Source organism: Danio rerio, chromosome 18 (genome assembly GCF_049306965.1).
Source record: "Danio rerio strain Tuebingen ecotype United States chromosome 18, GRCz12tu, whole genome shotgun sequence".
Taxonomy (NCBI): domain Eukaryota; kingdom Metazoa; phylum Chordata; class Actinopteri; order Cypriniformes; family Danionidae; genus Danio; species Danio rerio.
In genome coordinates this window covers 3,428,979-3,446,927 of record NC_133193.1, presented here as the reverse complement: position 1 = coordinate 3,446,927, position 17,949 = coordinate 3,428,979, and the positions used below count along the sequence as shown (strand labels likewise).

The 17,949-nt window shown below is 35.7% G+C and overlaps 1 protein-coding gene across 7 annotated transcripts in view; it reads left to right on the top strand.

The window, feature by feature from the left end:
- Positions 1-17,949, top strand: part of unc13c (unc-13 homolog C (C. elegans)) — a 321,746-nt gene that overhangs the window by 150,943 nt on the left and 152,854 nt on the right. For all 7 annotated transcript variants that reach the window (XM_073930154.1, XM_073930152.1, XM_073930153.1 and 4 more), the window contains one exon: positions 7,017-7,145. In XM_073930154.1, coding sequence (XP_073786255.1) covers positions 7,017-7,145 — 129 coding nt within the window. The remainder of the gene's footprint in view (positions 1-7,016; positions 7,146-17,949) is intronic.

Sequence of the window (17,949 nt, the reverse complement as noted above, 5' to 3'; positions counted from 1 at the left end):
ACTGGAATTTCTAACTTTGATCGATACCTTATCGATATTCGATATCATTTTTATACTGCGAAAACCCCAAATCTCGACCAACTATTAACCCTGCTCCGCCCCCCCATCACACACACACACACACACACACACACAATTAATAGTATACAATTGTCACGATACTGGAATTTCTAACTTTGATCGACGCCTTATCGATATTCGATACCATTTTTATACTGCGAGAACCCCAAATCTCGACCAACTACCAACCCTGCTCCGCCCCCCATTATACACACACACACACACACACACACTCACAAAATTAATAGTATACAATTATCACAACACTGGAATTTTTTAACTTCAATGCAATACCTTGAAAAATATCGATATTTGAAACTATTTCCGATACTGCGATGAAATCCACCCCCCCCCCCTCCAACACACACAAAAATTTATACTATACATTTGTCACAGTGCTGGACATTTTTCATACTACAAGGAATTCCTACCCGCACATAATTAATTCACGTTAGTAAACTAACTTTAATTTTAAATAGAGCAAATAATATCTGAGGTATCAAATTAGTACACTCATGTTTCTGATTTATCTACAAAGGAACAAATTGATCAAAGGTGTTCACGACATCTACTCACGCTGGGCTTAGTAGCTATAAAGTATATTATGCTAAGTTATGTCATGCAATAATGTAATTTACCTGCTTTTTCTTCACCTTCGTCTTCGGCCTCGGGTTGATGAAAAGGGAGGACACTGACTGTTGGTCTAGCGTTAAGTGGAGGCGTGGCTTTTTAAATCACTTTGGGTGTAATTCGAAAATACACTAAACTTTCACACTGACTCTGTCTTACAAAAAACAACAGCGATGTAATTTTATTACCGTGCAGTGTTAAAAAAAATGTCAACACTGTTAATTTTACACCCTCCCTGTAAATTTTACACCCATGATTTTGCTGTGTGCAAAAATTTTTCGATTATCGTGCGGTAAAATCACATCACTGTAAGTTTCTGTAGAGAAATGACTACACTTGTTGTCTATGTGGGCGAAGCAGTGGCGCGGTAGGTAGTGCTGTCGCCTCACAGCAAGAAGGTTGCTGGTTTGACCCTCGGCTCAGTTGGTGTTTCTGTGTGGAGTTTGCATGTTCTCCCTGCGTTCGATTGGGTTTCCTCCGGGTGCTCCGGTTTCCCCCACAGTCCAAAGACATGCGGTACAGGTGAATCGGGTAGGCTAAATTGTCTGTAGTGTATGAGTGTGTGTGTGGATGTTTCCCAGAGATGGGTTGCGGCTGGAAGGGCATCCGCTGCGTAAAAACTTGCTGGATAAGTTGGCGATTCATTCCCCTGTGGCAACCCCGGATTATTAAAGGGACTAAGCCGACAAGAAAGTGAATGAATGAATGTTGTCTATGTAGACCCTGCTGTTATTCTACTGAGCTTGATTCCCTGTTGTGCCGTTAGCAGGCATTTTAATCTATGACTGACTATTGTAAACGCAGGTCAATATGAGTTGTAAAAAAGCGTTCATATTCAATACGGAGAATAAACAGGGATTGATTTTTGCTCTTGCTTTCTCCTCCCAGGCTGTTAAAGTTCATTTACACAGACGTGCACACATTTAGTTTTGTCAGGGTTTGCTTCAGGATTATAAAGACTGAATCTAAAAGCACAGTATAGGATAAGCGCAGACACAAATGCTGACGTAGCTGATGCGTTTGTTTACTTGTGTAGGATATGAGACTTTGATGTAGACTGATCATGTTTTATTCACAAGTGTATGTGGGTCAGTGATGATTCAGGCTTATTTTTTTGGTGTGGATCAATGCACGCATTTAAATCAGCCTTAAGAATTAATTTATTAAAGATGACAACAGGGCAGCACGATGGCTCAGTGGTTAGTAAAGTAGCCTCACAGCAAGAAGGTCACTGATTCGAGTCCCTGGGTCAATTGGCATGTCTCTGTTGAGTTTGCATGTACTCCCCATGTTGGCATGGGTTTCCTCTGTGTGCTCCGGTTTACCCCACAGTTCAAACACATGCGCTATAGGGGAATTTAATTAACTAAAATGGCCGTGTATTAGTATGTGAGTGAATGAGTGTGTTTCCCAGTGCTGGGTTGCAGCTGGAATGAGCTGTGTAAAACATATGCTGGATAAGTTGGTGGTTCGTTCCGCTGTGGCGACCCCTGATGAATAAAGGGACTAAGCTGAAGGAACATGAATGAATGAAATTGGCAGTAGTGTATGAGTGTGTGTGTGTGTGTGTGTGTGTGTGTGTGTGTGTGTGTGTGTGTGTGTGTGTGTGTGTGTGTGAATGAGTGTGTATGGTTGTTTCCCTGTACTGGGTTGCAGCTGGAAGAGAATCCGCTGTGTAAAACATAAGCTGGATAAATTGGCGGTTCATTCCGCTGTGGAACAAACGGACTAAGCTGAAAGAAAATGAATGAATGAATGAATGAATGAATGAATGAATGAATGAATTAATGAATGAATGAGAAACAACATTCATAGCTTTCTTCGCTGAAAAAAAAACAACAATGTGGTTTTAGCATGTGAGGGCAGATATGACGAAAAGGAATTGGACTGAACTCTTTACACTTATTATTTTAATATTATAAATTGCATTTAAATATATTTCAAATGTATTGTAAAATACACCCAAAATATAATGATAAATTATTTTATGTTTTAGATCAGGGATGTCAAACTCAATTTCCGGAGGGCCGAAGCCCTTATTAATGTATTAAATATTTATTTGACAAGATAATAAAGTGAAACTGGCAAACAGAATGTTGTTGTTTTTCTGTGAAGAAAAAAAATCTAAATTGCAAGGGACATCACAGTCAGGTGAATTATTAACAGAAAAATAAAAACAAAATAGATAAGTGATGATAAACAGGATTTTGATGCAGGGCAAAAAAAGACAAAAAAAAAAAAAAACTTTAAAAACATAAAAAAACAAAGTTAAAATAAATCAAAGAAGAAAAAGTCTGCACACTGAAGATGTGGTGCCCAAAAATGTCACAAGTCAAAATATCAATTTAATCTTATTATGACAATGTTAGTTTAAAAAGTGTTTGTCCTTTTTTGTCATTAATTCTGATTTGATTTTATTTAATATAAATTATCGTTCACTTCATACACTTAATAAAAAACTGCATCTGTTATATAAAAAAAAAAACTAAATTATGACATTTGCATTTATTCATGGTGAATATATATATATATATATATATATATATATATATATATATATATATATATATATATATATATATATATATATATATATATATATATATATATATATATATATAATACACACACACACACACATATATACACTCACTGGCCACTTTATTAGGTACACCTTTAAAGTACCGCAATGGACCCTCTTTTGTCATCAGAACTGCCTTAATCCTTCATGGTATAGATTCAACAAGGTACTGGAATCATTCTTCAGAGATTTTGCTCCTTATAGACATGGTAGCATCACGCAGTTGCTGCAGATTTGTCGGCTACACATCCATGATGCCAATCTCCCGTTCCACCACATCCCAAAGGTGCTCTATTGGATTGAGCTCTGGTGACTGTGGCGACCTTTTGAGTACAGTGAACTCATTGTCATGTTCAAGAAACCAGTCTGAGATGATTCAGGCTTTATGACATGGTGTGTTATCCTGTTAGAAGTAGCCATCAGAAGATGGGTACACTGTGGTCGTAAAGGGATGGACATGGTCAGCAGCAATACACAGGCAGGTACTCAATTGGTTCTAATTGGCAGTTTCTGAAATACTACGGTCAGCCTGTCTTGCATCAACAACCATGCCATGTTAAAATTCACTTAAATCCCCTTTTTTCCCATTCTGATGCTCGATTTGAACTCCAGCAGATCGTCTTGACCACGTCTACATGCCTAATTTTTTTCTGATTTTATCTTTAGATAAAAATACCTTAACATATAACTAATAAATCATGTTTCATAAATGAAAAAATAAAATATAACTCAATATTTGCAAAATTATGAGTTAAAACTGCATCAGTATTTTAGCTGTATTGCCAGATATATAGCCAGATAATCTACATTTTCACAGCATCACAAGCAGGAAGGCTCTATCTCTAAAAATCCTCGCTCTTGTCATCATCTCTTAATCTTAACACATACAGATCTGATGGCCTGTGAACTGGGAGAATTAAGAAGCGTGTTTGGATGAGTCGTGAGGCATGAGGAGATGATGTCACAGACACACACACACACACACAAACACACACTCAAACACACAGTTCATTATCTGGGCCTTGCATCCCATCAAAGTGTTTGGCCATTTGCATGATTGACAGCTGAACCGCCTGAGCTGGCAAATCAGTGAAGCGCAGCTGAGTAAGCCCCACCCACTGAGAGATCACCGCCAGGCAGAGCATAAAAACCCTGACTGTCACGATGCATTATGGGTAGTGGAAGAGTGCCATGCCGGGGCGATGTTTATTCCTCCCCTTAGCATCCGCATCCAGAAACACCAACACACCACTCGCGGGGGAACGGGACACATTACACACTTACATAATCTATATTCTCCTGTTATTCATTTACAAATTCTGAGGGACTCTTTTCAGTGTGGTCTTCTCAACCTGTACAAGGACAAAAATAAGTCTGCAGTGTAAAAATAGAGCAAACGTGTGTGTTTTGTGCAATTCTGTGTTGTGAATATATAAGATATAAGAACTGTTTAGGACAGGGATCACCAATCTCGGTCCTGGAGGGCCGGTGTCCCTGCAGGCTTTAGCTCCAACTTGCTTCAACACAACTGCCTGGATGTATCAAGTATACCTAGTAAGACCTTGATTAGCTTGTTCAGGTGTGTTTGATTAGGGTTGGAGCTAAAATCTGCAGCACACCGGCCCTCCAGGAACAAGTTTGGTGACCACTAGTTTAGGACCTGAATCCTCGGCTGCATCTAAAATTGTCTATTACTTGAGTAGGTACTATATACACTCACTGGCCACTTTATTAGGTACACCTGTCCATCTGCTCGTTAACGCAGACTTCTAATCAGCCAATCACATGGCAGCAACTCAATGCATTTAGGCATGTAGACAGATGGGCTACAGCAGCAGAAGACCACACCGGGTGCCGCTCCTGTCAGCTAAGAACAGGAAACTGAGGCTACAATTCACACAGACTCACCAAAACTGAACAATAGAAGATTGGAGAAACGTTGCCTGCTCTGATGAGTCTCCATTTCTGCTGCCACATTCAGATGGCCGGGTCAGAATTTGGCATCAACAACATGAAAGCATGGATCCATCCTGCCTTGTATGAACAGTTCAGGCTGCTGGTGGTGGTGTAATTGTGTGGAAGTTATTTCTTGGCACACTTTGGGTCCAGTAGTACCAATTGAGCATCGTGTCAACACCACAGCCTACCTCAGGTATTGTTGCTGACCATGTCCATCCCTTTATGACCACAGTGTACCCATCTTCTTAACCCATCGTCATAAAGCGTGAATCATCTCAGACTGGTTTCTTGAACATGACAATGAGTTCACATAATATTTCCAGGACCTTGTTGAATCTATGCCACAAAGGATTAAGGCAGTTCTGAAGGCAACCAACCCAGAACTAAACAACCCAACTACTAAGTCCAACCCAGTACTAGTAAGTTGTACCTAATAAAGTGGCCATTGACAGTATATGAATATGAATTTACTTCATTACTTTTGGAAAAGTGCTTTTTATACTGTGTGAATGTGAGTAGCATGAATGGAATTCTGATGTACTGTATCCGCCTATACTAACTGTATCAGTTGCATCACTTCACTCCCATTTATGAGTTCTCTAATGTAACATCATGGGATGGCGTAGCGTCCATTGGATGCGCACTTCAGAATCTCATCGAAAACAGTAGTAGGTCATGCAGGTACTTCTCGAATACTTTTTTTCCAACACTATGAATTCGGACATACTATACCAGTGGTTCTCAACTAGTTTGGCCATGGGACCCACATTTATACATAGTCATCAGGTCCATAGTCATCAGCGACCCAAATGTTTAGGAACAATAATATAGTTTTAGGAATTGTAATTCATTTGTATTTATTTGTTAACAAGTAGTGACAGATAAATCATAAGAAAATCGCCAAGGCTTACAAATAAACAATACTTTATTGCTGTCATTTAACCAAATGCATCAAATTATAGTAATATTACAGAGTGAAAACGTCAAATACTGTAAACAGTGGTTAGGGTAAGAAAAAGTTCAGTTGTCGCACACGGATTTCAAAATAAAAGTCTGATATAAGCAAAATAAGTAAAGAATTAAATTTTTGTTGTTTTTTTTGACTACACACTCCGCGACCCACTGAAAATGTTCCCGCGACCCACTTTTGGGTCACGACCCACCAGTTGAGAAACACTGTACTTTACTACTTGGCTTGCTTACTGTTTTTAATGGACTATATACTAGGGAAGTATGCAATTTCAGATGCAGCCAGTGTGTAAGTTTTAGTTTTGTTGATTGGGGGTTGTTTATGGTTGCCCTGGCATTAATATATATATATATATATATATATATATATATATATATATATATATATATATATATATATATATATATATATATATATATAGTTATATTAATTCAATCCAATTCATCTTTATTTCTATAGGGCTTATATAAAAACAGCTTTACATAGAAGATTATAGTGAAGTGAAACAGTGACAGTTGAGTTTTAGGAGTTTAAGTTCAGTTCGGTTCAGTGTGTTGTACTATTTACTGCTGAGAGTCCAAACACTGAAGAGCAAATCCATCGATGCGCAGCTCCACAAATCCCGAACCATGCAAGCCAGAGGGGACAGCGCCGAGGATCAAACCTCACCAGTTGGCGAAAGTAAAGAGAGCTGAGTGCTGACTTTAGCTGATGTCTTCTTGATGTTGAGATTGTGTGCACTAGGGTGCCCTCTAGGGTCCAGTATGAATGGCACAGAATGCAAAAACTCATTCTGCGTGTGTTTTAATATTTCAGGTTCAGGAGCTTCAGAGTCCCCCCAGAGCCAGTATGGTGGTTAAAGACTGCGTGAAGGCCTGTCTGGACTCCACATACAAATACATCTTTGACAACTGCCATGAGCTCTACAACCAGCTGCTGGACCAGGTAAGAGCTCACACACACTGACCAGCACACACACACTCCAGCACACACACACTCCAGCACACCAGTCGGACAATGAGTCAAGAAATGGTGGACATTTAAAAAATAAATAAATAAAATTTAGCCTTGGATTGAGAGTTGGACGACTTTCAAAGCGTATTTTGCTTGTGTGTGTGTGTGTGTGTGTGTGTGTGTGTGTGTGTGTGTGTGTGTGTGTGTGTGTGTTTCAAGACGGTTATAATGCACAGATTTGGGTTTAAGGATAGGTTTGGGTTAGGCTGATACAAACATTTTGCAAAGTATAAAAACGGTGGAAACCTATGGAAAGTCCCCACAGTTCCAAAAATAAACCTGTGAGTGTGTGTGTGTGTTACAGAAGGTGCTAGTGTTCAGAATGAGAGTGTTTCCTCACCAGAAGAGAGCGTCTCTCTTCACCCCTGTTATAAAGTACATGCAGTGCTATGACACTATTATTTCTGACGCTGTGTGTGTGTGTGTGTGTGTGTGTGTGTGTGTGTGTGTGTACGTGTGTGTGTACGTGTGTGTGTGTGTGTGTGTGTGTGTGTGTGTGTGTGTGTGTGTGTGTGTGTGTGTGTGTACGTGTGTGTACGTGTGTGTGTGTGTGTGTGTGTGTGTGTGTGTGTGTGTGTGTGTGTGTGTGTGTGTGTACGTGTGTATGTGTGTAGTGATTCTCTCATTTGAGTGTCTCTTTGATCTGATCCCTACAATAACACATGACAACAAAATATATCATGGTTCATACACACACACACACACACACACACACACACACACACACACACACACACACACACACACACACAAAGTCTCTGACCCCAGAATGCTCATCACACTGGCCCGATGTCCTGCTTGCTGAAAGAGTGCTGAAACTCCGCTTGTCTTTTGTCTCTGTGGTGTTTGCACCTCTCAGATCTCTCGCTTCACAGAGTTCCTTGTGTCAGTATTTGATTGATTTGAAGGTTTGCAGAGGCGCCGCTCACCAGAACTGATTTTGCTCATCATTTACTGCTGATTTTGTTGTTTGAAACCTGTTTGCTTTGTTCTGGAGGATGAACAGATTCTTTCTGTTTAGTAAAATATTCACACTGATCTCAGTGATCTTTAATCTTTATTGCATTTACATCTATCTATCTGTCTGTCTGTCTGTCTGTCTGTCTGTCTGTCTGTCTGCATTTGAGATGAGCAATTGCATTTGCCACATTTATTTATTTAAATATATATATATATATATATATAAATATATATATAGTTGAAGTCAGAATTATTAGCCCCCCTGACTTATTAGCGCCCCTGTTTATTTTTTTCCCCAAATTTCTGTTTCATGAAGGGAAGATTGTTTCAGCACATTTCTAAGCATAATAGTTTTAGAAACCTATTTCTAATAACTGATTTATTTTATCTTTGCCATGCTGACAGTAAATAATATTTTACTTGATATTTTTCAAGACACTTCTGTACAGTTTAAAGTGACATTTAAAGGCTTAACTAGGTTAATAAGGTGAACTAGGCAAGTTAGGGTAATTAGGCAAGTTATTGCATATTGATAGTTTGTTCTGTAGACTATCGAAAAAAAAATTAGCTTAAAGGGGCTAATAATTTTGTCCCAAAATTGTTTTTTAAAAAATTTAAAACTGCTTTTTTTTTCTAGTCAAAATAAAACAAATAAGACTTCCTCCAGAAGAAAAAAATATTATCAGACATACTGTGAAAATTTCCTTGCTCTGTTAAACATCATTTGGGAAATAATAGAAAAAGAAAAAAAGGGGGGCTAATAATTATGACTTCAACTGTATGTATATATATATTAAATTTTAGTTCATTTTAGTTCAGTTCGATCACGGTTCAGTTCGATACGATACAGTGGTGTCACGGTTCGGAATGTTTTCAATACAGCAAAAAAAGAAAAAAAACTGAGAATTTCTCTGATTTTAATTTTTTAATGTATTGAAACTAACATGATAAAAGTTTGATCCTGTTTGTTTTATCTTTTACTTTAAACAGTGATAGAGCTATACTTCCGGGGTTTCTGCTTATCAGCAAATAAAACAAATCCTTCATTATACTCCAACCCAAAAAGCTGCTTATAAAAAAATAAATATAATATTGTAGCAGTTAAACAAATAAAAGAAAAGAACAGTTTAGTTTTTAAATGGAGCTCAGTTTCAAGTATTTTTTTTTTATTTTCAGAAAGATGAGTGTCCACCTTTCCTCAGACAGCACAGATCTGCTTGATTTGATCACCTGCCGTTTTAGTGGATCTGAAAGCAGGAATTATCTGACTGAAATGGGCTTATGAAGGAATAATGTAACGGGGCTCTATTACATTTAACATTTTCACTCGACATTTTCACTACTGATTAATATCTCTCAGATGTTTTTCTTCCACCACTCTTTTGGTAGTGGTGATGGTGCGCGACGTTTCTGAAGAGCGGTGGGCGTGTGCGTGCGATGTACCTGAGCGGCGGGGATGAGTTGTGCCCAACGTACCTGAAGAGCTGGAAAGGATGCGGTGGAGAGGGGTGTGCGACATATTTAAGGACCGGGGGGGGAGGGGGTTGGTGATGCGTGATTTCCAGAAGATTATCATTCATTTGCGGGCATCCAGGAGTCTCCCGAAGCTTCCGGGAGACTTGGGATTTCTGGGATTACATTAACTTTACTCGCTATTTTGCGAGGTAGTGTAGCGCGTACCTGACTAGAGTAGTGTTTGGAGGTTGGCTCTTTTGTGTCGAGGGTCCAGGGTTGCTGGGGCAATGGGGGCCAGCACAATCAGCCAGGCTGACACAGAAGCTAGCAAGGTTACTAATGAGTGCATGCTTTAATAAATTGATATTCTGAGTTCAAAAGCGAGGGTCTACTGTTTAACATGACAGCGGGGAAGGCAGCATGTTGTCTGACATGTCATCTGGGATGCCATGTTGAGCGTTGTTGAGCTGAAAACATTATATTTTGTACTTATACCCTTTTATCTTTTTAGATGTTAGTCTGAACTGAATTGTTTGGTTTGTAATGCGTACCGAACCAAAAGTCTCGTACCGAACGGTTCAATACAAATACACATATCGTTACATCGTTACACCCTTAATATATATATATATATATATATATATATATATATATATATATATATATATATATATATATATATATATATATATATATATATATATATATATTAAGGGTGTATTGATATGCATATATATTTAATATCATAATATAATATAAAATACCTTAATTAGCCCTAAAAAGAGCGCAGAGTCCCCAAACACAACACAGCTAAAAATTACAGTGGAGAGCTTTAGTGGCTTTTGGAGCAGAACTGACCCATCTTCCTCTTTAAATGAGGCAAAGGACCCGTGGAGAAGAAAGCAGGCTTTTATTTGCGCTTCAGGAATGAGCACAGCAAGTGTTCCTCCTCTAGATGTCTTATTCATTAAATATAGCAGCGTCAGGAAGAGGTGGGCTGTGTTTCTTATATAATCATGTCAAAAAGCTCTTAAGACACGTGCAGGGGGTCGGAAACAACCAAATCCGGTTAGTGTGATGTGGCTGAAGGAGAGCAGTGAGAAGAACAGAGAAGAGATGAGAAACACTGGCAGAAAATATGACGAAATACAAATACACACTGGAAATATAGATTTTTGGCAAGATTCAACAAAACATTGCAAATAAAACTGTGTAGTTGTGGGAGTTACTCTTTGGGCTTATATTGGAGTTTTGTATGATCACATATGAAGAGTTTTGGTACACAAGAAACCTGTTTTAAGCATACAGTTTTTATGCTACACATTTTATGCATATATTTATATATACTGTAAGTCCTCATGAAATCAGAATTCATGTTTATGCTTAAAGTAATCCATAAGCTAGTGTGCTCCAAAACAATGGCAAAAATCACATTGTAAAGATTTAAAGGCCTATTGCATACCTGTCAACCCTCCCATTTTTCCCGGGATTCTCCCACATTTTACAGTTCTACCCTGCTATCATCCCGTAAGGTATTTTCCCCTATTTCTCCAATGTTTTAAGTCTTTCTCTGAAGGGTGGGAACAAATCAATCCTCCCTATACGCAACCCATACCGCCAAACCTCCAGGTGCTTCGCAGTGCACTTTGAAAACATTGATGTCATTGTGCACACAGCCTCATGGCGAAAGCTATAGGTGACCTGTTATTTAAAAGCGGAATTTATGTTACGTCTCCAAAGTTTGTGGAAACAAAAATATAGCATACGTTGATCCTTTTAATTTATAGTGGGCTATTTATTAAGTATCTCTACTGCATATGACATGGGCCTGCTGGTTAGAACATTTCTGCAGTGGTTTGCACGTCAAATTGTAAAAGTACACTTTTCAAAAAATAAATAAACAATATCCTACTTAATAGTAGTAATAATAATAATAATAATAATAATAATAATAATAATAATCATCATCATCATCATCATCATCATCATAATTAATATTATTAATATTATTCTTAAAGTAGGATTTTTAAAATTTCCTAATAAATAATAAATATTAAAATTAATTTCTTAATAAATAGCCTCATTATTTCTTTATTTTTATATGATTTATTTATGACACTAGAATATGTGTTTGTAAGTGATTTTATGTTTTAGAATAGAATATGTAATGTTCTCAAAAATATTTGTAAAGGAAGCACAGGCCCTATATGTGGCATTTACATATATTTCAATTAATATGGAAAGCGAGTGCATGTTTTTACCAAAACTAATTTTGGATTTTTTTTTAGATGCATGTGCGTGTAAAACAATATAATTTGCACAAAGAAATGATGGGGTTCTAACTAACGTGGTTCAAGCGATGGATCTGCGACAGAGAAACTAGGGGTTTTGGGAAACACTCGTCACTACATCGTTCTTTTCCCAAACGATGCATCATACTATGATAGTTCAGCCGTGAATTACGTCGTTGTTTGGGAAACGCACCCCAGGATAGCTTGCTGTTAACTAATTGACTGACCGACTGACTCGCACATCCCCGTCCCTAAACCCAACCGACAGTGTTTTCAAAAGCAATCTAGAAAAAGAAAAGCTGTCGTGGCCTTTGATTTCACCACATTTTCACTCTATTGTTTATTTATTTTATTTTTTATTTTTTACTTTTTTTGGTTACTGGAACCGTTGTTCATTGGACTCAAACCTCGTCATCATGTTCAATTCCGCTTCGCGTACCAAGTCCATCAGCATATGCTTTGAGCTACTGGGCAAACACCAGAAAAAGCTGTCCATATGGAAATAAGCAGTCAGCGGTAGCGGAAATAAGAACAGAAGCTGTCAACAGCGCCTAATATCGTTCATTTTAAAGACTAAATGCAGCCAGACATACCCTACACAGGCTCATTCTGAAACGGTAGCCCTATATACATTTCAGGAGATCACAAATTATGTAGCCAGAGGCACGTATGGCTGCATTTGAACTTTGAGATGAATGCTATGGGGCGGTATGATGCTGTTCCTTTTCGCACTTACCAGCTGACCGCCTACTTCGTATGGACGGTTTTCCTGCTTACGTCAGTGAACTTGAGATGCTGAAAAGAGCTGACCACGGCGACAAGGTTTGAGTCCTGTGAAGAACAGATCCAGAAAGCAGGTGAGACAAAAACAGAAGCCAAAAAATAAAATAAACAAGTAAATAACAGGTTAGGGATGTGGTCAAACCTGAAAACGTGGTAAAAATCAGATGAAGGTATTTCTTTTTCTGGATTGCTTTTTAAAACACTGTCGGTTGGGTTTAGGATAGGCAGTGGGCGGGTCAATCAGTGCTTTTTAAAACACAATTGGTTGGGTTTAGGAAATGAGGTGGGGCTATCGGTCGACCGGTCAATCAGACAGTCAATAGCGGCCTCTGGTGGATTTACACGAGAACAGCAAGCGTGAATGGCACTCGCGAGAGAAATCGGAGATCTTAAAAAGCGTACACCGCGCCCTATGGTGGATTCACGCAAACAAAAACTGCAAAAAGACATAGCTCCTGGGATGTATTTGGCGCTCTCCAGGAATGTATATAGGAGTACATATTTAAAATGAGCCTGGGTTGGATGTACCTTTGGCTTCATAATTCATGCTCTCCAGAAATATAGACAGGGGTACGTATCCGCAATGAGCCTGTGTTGTTTTTATGAGGTTTAAACAGACCATTTTCATTTATGTTCTTAGTACTCCCTTTTTTCAGTTAACCAAATTAGTGTATGAATGAATTGCTCATAATTTCGAATTAAGTATAGTAATTATCAGGACAGGTGCTGAAGCAGAGAGTGTTAAATTCTCACCTAAAGAACATCAGCAAAAACCCACAATAATCTGAAGCCCTCAAAGCACCTTTTAATCAGAGTTATGAGTTAATTACAGTGATATGCAGAGGACCGGCTGCATTTACATGATTATAGAGAGATATTTTATCTAAATGCTTAATGTGTGTTTAACTGCAGAAATTAGACAAAACCTGCCTTTAGGAATGTCCTCATTTGTCAGAAAATAATATAATATAATATAATATAATATAATATAATATAATATAATATAATATAATATAATATAATATAATATAATATAATATAATATAATATAATATAATATGATGTGATGTAATGTAATGTCATGTAATATAATATAATATAATAATATAATGTAATGTCATGTAATATAATATAATATAATATAAAATGGGGTGGCGCAGTGGGCCTCAAAGCAAGAAGGGTGCTGGTTTGAGCCTCGGCTGGGTCAGTTGGCATTTCTGTGTCGAGTTTGCATGTACTCCCTGTGTTGGCGTGGGCTTCCTCTCGGTTTCCCTCACAGTCCAAACACATGCGCTATAGGGGAATTGGGTAAGCTAAACTGGCTGTTTTCCCAGAGATGGGTTGCGGCTGGAAAGGCATCCGCTGCGTAAAAACGTGCTGGATAAGTTGGTGATTCATTCTGCTTTCGTCCCCCCAGATTAATAAAGGGACTAAGCCAAAAAGAAAATAAATGAATGAAAATAATATAATATAATATAATATAATATAATATAATATAATATAATATAATATAATATAATATAATATAATATAATATAATATAATATAATTTTCCCAGACATGGGTTGAGGCTGGAAGTTGGTGGTTCATTCTGCTATGGCGAATAATATAATAACATAATATAATATAATAAAATACAATACAATATAATATAATACAATATAATATAATATAATATAATATAATATAATATAATATAATATAATATAATATAATATAATATAATATAATATAATATAATATAATATAATAATATAATATAATATAATAACATAATACAATACAATACAATATAATATAATATAATATAATTTAATATAATATACTATAATATAATAATATAATATAATATAATATAATATAATATAATATAATATAATATAATATAATATAATAATATAATAGCATAATACAATACAATACAATACAATACAATACAATACAATATAATATAATATAATATAATATAATATAATATAATATAATATAATATAATAATATAATATAATATAATATAATATAATATAATATAATATAATATAATATAATATAATATAATATAATATAATAGCATAATACAATACAATACAATACAATATAATATAATATAATATAATATAATATAATATAATATAATATAATATAATAATATAATATAATATAATATAATATAATATAATATAATATAATATAATATAATAACATAATACAATACAATACAATATAATATAATATAATATAATATAATATAATATAATATAATATAATATAATATAATAATATAATAACATAATATAATATAATATAATATAATAACATAATACAATACAATACAATACAATATAATATAATATAATAATATAATAACATAATACAATACAATATAATATGATATAATATAATATAATAATATAATATAATAATACAATACAATACAATACAATATAATATAATATAATATAATAATATAATAACATAACATAACATAACATAACACAATACAATACAATACAATACAATACAATACAATACAATATAATATAATATAATATAATATAATATAATATAATATAATATAGGAGACACAGTGGCTCTGTAGTTAGTTTAGTCGTCTCACAACAAGAAGGTCACTAGTTCGAGCCTAGGCTGGGTCAGATTTGTGTCTGAAAGTGTCTGACGTGTCTGTTGCAAATGTGCAAAACTGGTACAAGTGTCTGTTAAATCAGGAGTTCCCGAACTTTTCAGCCTGCGGCCCCCAAAATAACAATACCAGTGGCTCATGACCCCCAATATCTTCTGAGGTGGTTATAAATATATGAACTTTTCACAAAGGTGCACACATACCAATAGGCTCAAGTCTATACGCCACTCATAGACCATCCTCCATGTTCAGTTGTGGCCTGTATTTATTTTCAATGTACGTGAGCACCATAAAGGTGTCCGAAAGTTTAAACTGGTGCCATAAAATTAATGTTCTGTGTCTTTAATATAAACAAATCACCCCAGTGGTCGCAAAAAAATTAATAAATAAATAAATCGAATGGCCTTTTATTTGCATGTTGTGTTTTTAATGTAACTACTAACTTTCTTTTGTAGGTTATGAAATTTGGTCATTCTAATAGTTCATTCATTCATTCATTCATTTTCTTTTTGGCTTAGTTCTTTTATTAATCTGGGGTCACCACAGCGGAATGAACCGCCAGCTGAAGAGAGCAAAGTAGTCTTACATGTTGTCTTTTCAGCAATGCGTGCTCAGATTTGCTCAGTTTGTGTTGATCTCCTACAGAATGTCAGATCTGCCTCTGTACTGTAAATAATTAAGGCTCAATGTTTGATGTGTGTAAAGATTTTCAGAGCTTAGGTTAAAATGACGTTAAACCCGCTGCAGGGCCTTGTATCACCGTCAAACTCTGATTTTAGCGAGGGCAGAAAATAAGCACACAGAGAAGACTGAGCGTTTGGAGCAGCCCATATTCAGCGGGTATGACGGAGGAGTCCATTATGTGTCAATGTGGGGGGACTCTGTCAGGATCAACACATAGAGGAGGCTGGAGATTGTGTGTGTGTGTGTGTGTGTGTGTGTGTGTGTGGTGATATAATGCCACAATGCATGCATGTGAGGGTGGATTAGTTTCTTGTAGCTCTCCAACATAAAACACAGATTGCAGATGGAGAAATTAGGAAAGGTTTAGATCATAATGCGTACTGTCCTACATTTGCATTTAGTCATTTAGCAGATGCTTTTGTATTAATCGACTTAGAACAAACCACCCCCATTGTCATAAGGTCTAGAATTTGTCCTTTTAATTATTTTATGTAATTTCATGTTATTTAATATATACCTATTATATGATTAATAAAATATATTAATATTTAATATATATTGTAATAAAGTGTAATTTTAAATAACTCTGGCCAGTAATTCGAATACCATGGAGCATCAAAGCCACAATAATGTGACGCGTGTCATGTGAAATAACCCACTGAGTGGTAACATTTGAATCTTTGATGCGAAATCATGCGACATCCATACTGAGTAATGATATGGGTCGAAAAGAGCAAGAAGGCAGAAAAGGCATGCAGTGACGTCATTATCACAAAATATAGTTATTACTATTATTATTATTATTATTATTATTCACATAATGATATAATAAAAAAATAATTATAATAATTAATTATAAATATAATATAATAATAATAATAATAATAATAATAATTATTATTATTATTATTATTATTGTTATTATTATTATTGTGGTGACGCAGGGGCGCAGTAGGTAGTGCTGTCGCCTCACAGCAAGAAGGTTGCTGGGTCGCTGGTTCGAACCTCGGCTCAGTTGGCGTTTCTGTGTGGAGTTTGCATGTTCTCCCTGCCTTCGCGTGGGTTTCCTCCGGGTGCTCCGGTTTCCCCCACAGTTCAAAGATATGCGGTACAGGTGATTTGGTTAGGCTAAATTGTCCGTAGTGTATGAGTGTGTGTGTGTGAATGTGTGTGTGTATGTTTGCCAGAGATGGGTTGTGGCTGGAAGGGCATCCGCTGCGTAAAAACTTGCTTGATAAGTTGGCGGTTCATTCCGCTGTGGCGACCCCGGATTAATAAAGGGACTAAGCCGACAAGAAAATGAATTATTATTATTATTATTATTATTATTATTATTATTATTATTATTTATATCCTTATTATATAAATATATTATTACTTTTATTATTATTATTATTATTAATTATATTATATATAATTAGATTACTATTATTATTATTATTTTTTTTTATTATTATTATTAATTATATCATGTATAATTTGATTACTATTATTATTAATATTAATATTAATATTATTATTATTATTATTATTATTTATATCCTTATATAGTTTGTAATAAATAATATATAATCGTCAGAATTCACAAAGTACACTGTAAAAAATGCTGGGTTCCACACAATTGATTTGTGTTGGGGCAACATGAAGGAATTAAGTTAACTTATTAGTTTCAGCACATTTAAGTGCATTGCACATAAAACAATTAAGTTGTCCCAAACAAAACTTAAGAATTGTGTTGCTTCAGCGCATTTTAAATCTTTGTTTGAACAACCAGCAAACATCATTATTGAGTGTATATTAGTGTATGTGAACAGTACAGCAGCAAAGAGCTTGTTTAGAGTTTGTTTTTACTGTTCAGACAAGTCTAGTGACAATAACAAATAGAAGCACATGGCGATGCCAAAAATGAAATGGATCCATT